This window comes from Eutrigla gurnardus, assembly GCF_963514095.1.
Source record: "Eutrigla gurnardus genome assembly, chromosome: 18".
Lineage (NCBI taxonomy): Eukaryota > Metazoa > Chordata > Actinopteri > Perciformes > Triglidae > Eutrigla > Eutrigla gurnardus.
The window spans coordinates 3,172,754-3,180,359 of record NC_139929.1 but is presented as its reverse complement, the minus strand read 5'-3'; the positions used below and the strand labels follow the sequence as shown (position 1 = coordinate 3,180,359).

Sequence of the window (7,606 nt, the reverse complement as noted above, 5' to 3'; positions counted from 1 at the left end):
TAAAGCAGATCAGAAAATAATAATAATAATAATAATAATAATAATAATAATAATAATAATAAATAAATAAATCTAATTAAAAGAAAGAGCGACGTGAACGCACGAGACAGCCGTTAATGGGTCGTCATGCTAGCATAAAGAACAGCGCTACTTACCTTCGAGTTAAAAATGGCCGACATGTTGCCGTTAAAAGAGTCGGTTCTGGTCTATTTAGACAGAAGCGGCGGCCTCCAGAAACTGGCTGAAGATTGTAAAGCATTAAACGGTAGGAAAACAAAATAGACTAGTGTTTGAGCTAACGCTAATTCGTGTTTATTAGCTTACGCTACGTTAGCTAAAATCGCTATGTACACCACACAGTTGGCTAACTTCCGGCCCCTCTTTTCCTAGACCCCCAGCAGATCGAGGCGGTCTACAGGTTTTGCGTCAGTGTGAACCCCTCTGATGTCATAGAGGTGGATCCTGTCCTGGGTGACTGTGTTCTCTGTGATCCCCTCAGAGCGACATCTTTGTTTCAGTCTGTGAGTAATAACTGAGCTAGCTAACATGAGAAAAGTAACTTCTAGAATCACCATATTTGCCTAATTCCTCCATTCAGGTTTGCTTCTTGGCTATAAAGACACTTTCCCTCGTTGATAAAATCCACACAGAGAGTCAGGTATGAATAAATGTCCCCTGTTTCTTCCCCACTGGTTTAGACTCCTGTAACAGTGCAATCTTTCAGGTGAATGTGATTCTGAAGTTAACACACCTGCCTCCATTCCCCGAGTACACGCTGGACCTCTGTCGGTTTCCTCGAGGCAACGGGCCCCTGAGGCACGTCTCCATGGAGGGCCTGGTCGTTGCCATGACGAGGGTCACGAAATACACCCAGGGGGCCAGGTTCCTCTGCATTAATGATGAATGCCCCTGCTCTACAGGTACTACACAGAAGACACCTCTTCAAATGTAAAGACACATCACAGTTGGTTGGGCTTGTACATCACAGATGACTTGTGATTTCCTGGATGCTCACTCCAGGGTTCCACCACATTCGCGTCCACGCGCCCGGAGCCACGGAGTCGGCCACAGTGAGAAACAACTTCAGCTGCATGATCTGCGGCTCGCCGCTGAAAGAGGATGCAAAGTTCAGGGTGTTGGGAGGTGAGAGCAATGTCACCTCCGAGTGTCCCGTCTGAGTCTTTGCCATGTGGTTAAACGACTGTGTCTTTGTGGAGACAGACAAACAGCTGGTGGAGCTGATCCACGTCAAAGCGCTGGATGTGTTGAGTGCTCATCAGCAAGGCTCGCTCAGGTACCAGTCTGTCACCCTGTTTCTCAGAGGTACGTCCACACCAGACACGTTTATTTGGCTCAAACACAGGTCCACTATAATTGCATAATTGTCTATACAGTGTAAAGAAAAACACACAACACAACGATGGAATAAAGAGTAGAGTTCTTTGTAAACCACCTCTGATCTGCTCATTAATGATTTGATTTGGTTGGACTGTTAACTGTGTGGCAGCTAAAAGATGCATCGGTATTATGGAGAGTGATGGAGACAAATTAGTACTTTAACTTGGTTAAAAGGCTCAATTTTCTTCTGCAACTGTACTGTAGCTTCTCAACATCTTAAAGGGTGTTATTTGTTTGTGAAATCATATTCTCATCCATTATAGTCACCCCCAGTCCTGAATTATGTGGTTGTAATAGTTTTATTTACACACGCTCAGATGTGTTGAGGTTTGTCATTAATTTTCTCCGGCTCTCTAAATGAGGCTCACTTTGGAACACAAACTTAGTAGGGGAGAGTTCAAATAAATAGATTTTTTTTTTCATGTGCAGCCAGCTGCACACAGTGCCTCATGGTGTGATATTAAGTGTTTCTGTCCCCTCTAATAACACTGTTCAGCCAGCACCCCTGGGAGCCGAGCAAATCTCAGCACCATGGATTAACATATTCTGTTGACCCAGTCCTGTAGAGGAATTCAATACACAGGGTTCCCGTTACTAAACATATATGTTAATAAGTGCAAGGAACACTCATTAGCTGGCCGTGCAACTCGCACACAGAGGAATCTTTGTTCTGAAGGCCTCGTTCTTGTGTTTGTCTTGGCAGTGGTTTGTAGGTGGCATGCATGTTTCTTCAACAACCCCCTTTGAGTGTTAATGCTTTGTTTCCCCCCTCTTCGTACAGATGAACTGTGCAACTCGATGAGAATCGGTCAACTCTACAGGGTGTTGGGCATTCCTGCGCATGTGCACCAGTGGCCCAGCATTACCTGGAGTGTAGAGGCGAATAGCGTCCAACCGTGGGAGCCAGAGTGTAAGGCAGCAGATTTATCTCACAGAAATACCATCCAGAGGCAGATAGATAACATAAATCTGAGTATATTCTGATTAATCCCAACAATTCTCATATTTTTATGCAACACTGTGTGTCATTACCATATCGAAACATCTGCCATGTCTCCCAACTCTGCCCACAGATCACCATGAAGTCGGCGCCAGCTTCCAGGAGCTGTTGAAGGCCACAGCTGGTTCTCGCTGGAGGTTCTCTGCCACCGTGGCTCACTGCTTTGGGTTGGATGTGGCTCCGCCGGGCCTCTACAGCAACTTGAAGCTGGCCTTGTTGCTCAGCCTGGTGCAGACTAGAGCAGCAAACGACACATTTCACAGCTTAGATGTCCTTGTCGTCACCACCGACACTCTCATACTAGACAGGTAAAGTGGTCCGCATGACCCGACTATGTAGACACACTGAATATGAAACCTCAGATTCCGTTGTGTTGGTTCTAGACTCATGACGTACAGCCTGAGCTTGGCGTGTCGCGGGGTCAGGCATCGGGCCTCGGGGGAGATGTTTGCGTCCCTGTCCCGTGACGAACACGGAGCGGGCACTGCCAACATCCATGCTGGCTCTGCCCTGCTGGCCACTGGTGGCATTTGCATGTTGGGAGATCTGGGTTGTTACAAAAAGGACAGGTTGGATGCCATTCAGTCAGGTAGAGCCCCAAAGTTATTACATTATGGCATTCGTTATAAGGAGAGGGTTCTGTCAGAGATGGGTAATTTTCTTTCCCCATTCTGAATGTATTCCAGTCCTGGAGAGCTGCACGGTGTCCGTGTTCATCCCAGGGAAGAAGTACGGAGAGGATGCTGACCAGCAGCTTTCCTTTCCAGTCCACTGCAGCTTCTGGGCATTCACAGACTCCATGGATGCCTCCCGGCGGTCTGGGAGGGCAGACAGTGCCCTACTGGGAACAGCGGTGGGTTTAGTCACAGCATGGTGTCGAATTACTGTTGTTTAGCTCACTTAAAACATGGTTTGAATGTGTGTGTGATGAGTTTGGTGATAAAGTGTTTTCTCTTAGTGGAACTTAAGCTTGTGTGGTACAAGCATGCAATGCCTTATTTCAAACTCCGATGTTTGTACAGAGGAAAGACAAAACAGGAAATTGAGACAATTTACTTTTCATGAAGGAAGTGCCCTACCCATGCAACATTACCTCACAGCAGAGCCCTGGAGGATAACTAATGCTTTGTTTTTTTCGTTTGCACGTAGGGGAAAGGTTGACAAACTACTGTATAACCAGAAAACACACGTTTTCCGAGATGGTTTAGTGTCCTTTTACTTTCTGACTGACAGGTTAACACTTTGAAAACGCCATGTTAGACATGACACCGCGTTCCAGTGTCCAGTGTCTCGTTTGTGAGCAGGAAATGGGTGCTGTACCGGTTCAGTTGGCAGACGCGTTTGGCCTGGTCATTCAGTGCAGGGATATGGCGGGAGAGCGGGGGTTGCTTGCCCAGACTGCCCACACCCTCCAGCAGGCAGTGCAGCCTGGAAAACCCCTCTACCCATCTTGCTGGGAGTTTTCTACTCAAGACATCCGTGAGGTTAAACGTGTTCAGACTTGTTTCTTTTTTTAAAAAGTCAAAATACACTGCCTTGATTTTAGTTTTTATACATTTATGGTAAACTGCACTTTAATTCTCTGCCTTCCAGCTGGTAACTCATGCACGGGGTTTACAAGTGGAACTCAGCCCTGGAGCAGAGAAAATAATCCATGGTTACTACATGGCCAGCCGTAGAGTCCGGACACAGAGTCAGGGGGTCAAGATCTCTGTGGCCTCTATCAAATTACTGTAAGCACAACAACTTCATGCTGTCCAGTGTAGTGTCAGATTCATCCACTAGGTGGAGAACTTATCCAAATCACACCGACTTTGTTTGGACAAATTTATGTGGAATTACAGCATCACAGCTTCACATCTCACATTTATAAGTTGTTACTTAAATAATCTGTTGCAATCCTACAGATTACTGTTAAATTGAGGCAATGTTGACTTGTAAACTTAACTTTATGTTTTGTTGAAGCATCTCTTTGGCCGAGGCACACTGCAAGTTATGTCTTCGAACAGAAGTACTCGAAGAAGATGCCGTTATTGCTGTGCTCCTCTGTGAAAACTCAGTCACTCTCAAGCATGGTAAATTTATTTGATCAAATCAGCACAATCTCCTTACCGATGTATTACTTATATTGCATTTAGAAATGATATCCTACAGCTTGTACAAATTTAGATACATTTCCCCATCACATACCAATATATTATACAATTCAATACTCTAGTTATATGGTTATCCCATTTATAAACGGTGTATTAAAAGGTTTTCATCTTGTCCCAGAGTACGTTATTCAAGTATAACAGTTTTTTTTTTCTTCCTACAGGGGCCTCGGCACTCATTATTCCACCTGACGCAGTGTTTTCTTGCGACCTGGGAGATGTGGACGGCTTGCAAAGGAGAGACGAGACTCTGGGTGAGCTCCACCAGAATATCCTACGCTTCATCTACGCCTACGCACCGGGAGCAGACACATACATCACGGAGGAGTAGGACGCCTCCACAAGGGTCAAATACACAGGTAGGGCAGCACAAGATCACTCCAATTCCTTCATTAGATGTAGACTCATTTAATCAGAACAGGCATACAAAACATTTGATGGAACATGTGCTGGTCAGAGTTAACCAAAAATAAACATGATATAAACAGGGAAATAATACGATTTCATCCAACTGGTGACATCAGCTCCAGCAATCTAAAAATAGGAAAATGGACAAATAATAGTTAGACAGTCCATATTTAAGTGCATGTGGTATAATAGCTAAAGCACTAAAACTTGATTTCAATACAACTCTTGGCAACAGGTTCAGTACTCACCTTTCCACACGAGGCTACGACACAGACTGATCAGTCAACGGGCCCCAAAACCTTGCAAAGAAATAAGAAAATATATAATTACTAGAGGGAAAAAAAATCAGTAATTTGTATAGTTTTACATCTTATTTAGTTCAGTAAGTCACATTCTCAGCAGCCCATTTTTGGTCTGATGGGTAAACGGCATAATATGAACTCATCATTACTATAAAGCATGACAAAACAGGCTCAGTACAGAGACATATGGCATATATAGTTAAATTAGTTTTACATACCACGCGACTTAGCAGACAGCCCAATGCATGTTCTGTTCCACTGCTGCTCGTCTGTAGGAGAATGTAAAGATGGTTTAATTTGTTATGATGCATACTGCAAATCCATAAGCATTTTTTGCATGCAATAAATTAAAATAAATCCACATCAACAGTAGAGCAGACTGGGTAAAACTCAGGCTGCAGCTGGTAATTCAGTGAAACACAATCTCACCATCCTATTGTCTGACGGGTAAACGGCAAATATGTGAACTCATCACTATTCCAGCTGCAAGAGCCCCCAGTGTTCTACGTTCAGAAAAATCATTCAAGACTTGATGCAATGTCTCTACTTTTGAGACGCAGCAAGTTCGACAATTTAGAAGAAATAACCAGGTTGGGACATTTACTTTCCGAAGCTGTAAAGTATCTGAGCTGATAATATCCTAGTGGCATAAACACACAGCAAGAATACTGTAGCAAGGAACTCACCTGATCAGCACGGTCGGGTGTATCTCCTGTGACTACAGCACGACTTTGAACCAGCTGGTGGGGAAAAAGAAACGGGACAGATCAATATAATTTCTTAAATGTAATTTTGTATGACCAGTCTTAGATCTTATGTCACTGGTGATTCAGTTAGTCACAGTCTCACCACCTTATTGTCTGATGGGTAAACGGCAAAGTGTGAAGTCATCACTATTCCAGTGACCTGGGCAACGAAGAACACCTTAACAGGAAATGTCAAAAGCTGAAGACTTACCTTAAGGTCCAAGCGGTGGAAACCAATAGTTGGCCATCTTTAGTAGGCCGCCATGGCTTCACATCTGCAGCGATGACTTCACATCTGCAGCACAAACACATTCCACTCTTAGCTTAGTCTCCCAAAGCCCATTTTATTTGATCCTGCGATCTCATTTTGACAGATTGTGACAGATTGTTCTTACCTTATCAGCTGTTGTAGCTCAAACTTGCCATCTTCATATCTATGATAAACAAAAACAATCAGAAAGTTAGTGCACATTCAGCTGTAATTAATGTCCCTTACATCAAATAGCAATGTTTTCCCACAAGGCTCCCTCAGTAAATCGCACCAAACGTGACCTATTGATTTCCCTGCTTGCATGAATAAGACGTACTGACGAAATAGCCAATAAGGGGCTAGGACAGATGACGGATCACCCGAAGGTCAAAGGGTACCGGTGTAACACAGCCTGGTTGCACACGGCCAACGTCGCACGTATCGAGGACGGGTTCAACAGCAGGTCACGACCTCTGCCATGACCTCGCGCCCTCAGGAGGGAGACAACGACGACTCTGCGGCGGAGTAATGAGAAGAGGGCTATTCCCTGCCCGGCAGCTCATCTGCTGACCCCGGCACACACCCGCATACGGTCCGGGCGGAGTGACACTCTCCCTCTCCCTCTCTCGAACTGTCTAAAGAATGATTAATTGGATTACTTCAGAGACGAGACCCGGCTACGACGTCAACAATGACGTGTATTTCGTCGCTGATATGCACATGTTAACGCCGGAAAATGTGCATACTGGCCGAGAAACGTTTAGCGTGACGTATGCTAATGCTATTAGCACAAAATGTGAGAACTGCAGCACTTAAGGCGCAAACCCACGTGCGTTACGTTGCACCCCGCTTAAAAACAAATCGGCTTGCAATGTTACATTTGGTATATTATAAGACAAATATTAATTCAAGCTTTTTGGACTCTTCCAAGTCAACTGTTGAGCTCGTTCTCCTCCCACGTGGCTGAGACGCGAGCTAGCTGTTAGCTAAGAAGCTACGGTTGTGGTGAAAACGAGCTAATTAACGGCTGGAAACGACGACACGCAAACAACAAACAGCTGTGGAGACGTTTAAAGTCACTACTCCGTTTCCTACCTTCGTAACGAAGATTAAACGCGATGCAGGCGAGGAGCACCAGAGCTGCTGTCCGTCCATGGTGGCGTCTCCGGGGAAAGAGGAGGAAACTTCCGTATCCGGCTTGTCTTAAATGCGCGCCAGAGCTGCGCAGTGGGAACTGACGCTCGTGCAGCGCGCTGATGAGCGACACTTGAAGAACGGCGCGTTTACGTTCTCTTTATTTCATTATATCGCAGCACCAGGTTTTAATTATGTTGTATTATTTTATTCCC

General features: G+C 44.9%; 1 protein-coding gene and 1 long non-coding RNA gene across 2 annotated transcripts; one reads left to right on the top strand and one right to left on the bottom strand.

Moving 5' to 3' along the window:
- The first annotated feature begins 145 nt into the window (after positions 1-145).
- On the top strand, positions 146-4,902 carry mcmdc2 (minichromosome maintenance domain containing 2). The gene is made up of 14 exons (XM_084033173.1): positions 146-265; positions 391-521; positions 599-658; positions 725-920; positions 1,021-1,143; positions 1,222-1,323; positions 2,180-2,308; positions 2,472-2,706; positions 2,782-2,987; positions 3,085-3,251; positions 3,703-3,891; positions 3,992-4,131; positions 4,364-4,473; positions 4,716-4,902. The coding sequence occupies exons 1-14, from the start codon at positions 169-171 to the stop codon at positions 4,880-4,882; spliced, it is 2,052 nt and encodes a 683-aa protein (XP_083889299.1). The 5' UTR covers positions 146-168; the 3' UTR covers positions 4,883-4,902.
- A 41-nt stretch (positions 4,903-4,943) lies between these two features.
- Positions 4,944-7,442, bottom strand: LOC311028545. The gene is made up of 7 exons (XR_014598736.1): positions 7,353-7,442; positions 6,403-6,441; positions 6,219-6,302; positions 5,948-6,001; positions 5,480-5,530; positions 5,208-5,258; positions 4,944-5,085 (listed from the first exon to the last, which is right to left on the bottom strand). It is a non-coding gene; the product is annotated as an uncharacterized lncRNA (long non-coding RNA).
- Positions 7,443-7,606: the final 164 nt, after the last annotated feature.

Excerpts from the sequence above, each read along its gene's own strand:
- mcmdc2 (XM_084033173.1), top strand. The coding sequence starts at position 169 with ATGGCCGACATGTTGCCGTTAAAAGAGTCGGTTCTGGTCTATTTAGAC. Across the intron at positions 2,309-2,471 it reads CCAACCGTGGGAGCCAGAGT|ATCACCATGAAGTCGGCGCC; the intron begins GTAAGGCAGCAG and ends CTCTGCCCACAG. Across the intron at positions 2,707-2,781 it reads GACACTCTCATACTAGACAG|ACTCATGACGTACAGCCTGA; the intron begins GTAAAGTGGTCC and ends TGTTGGTTCTAG.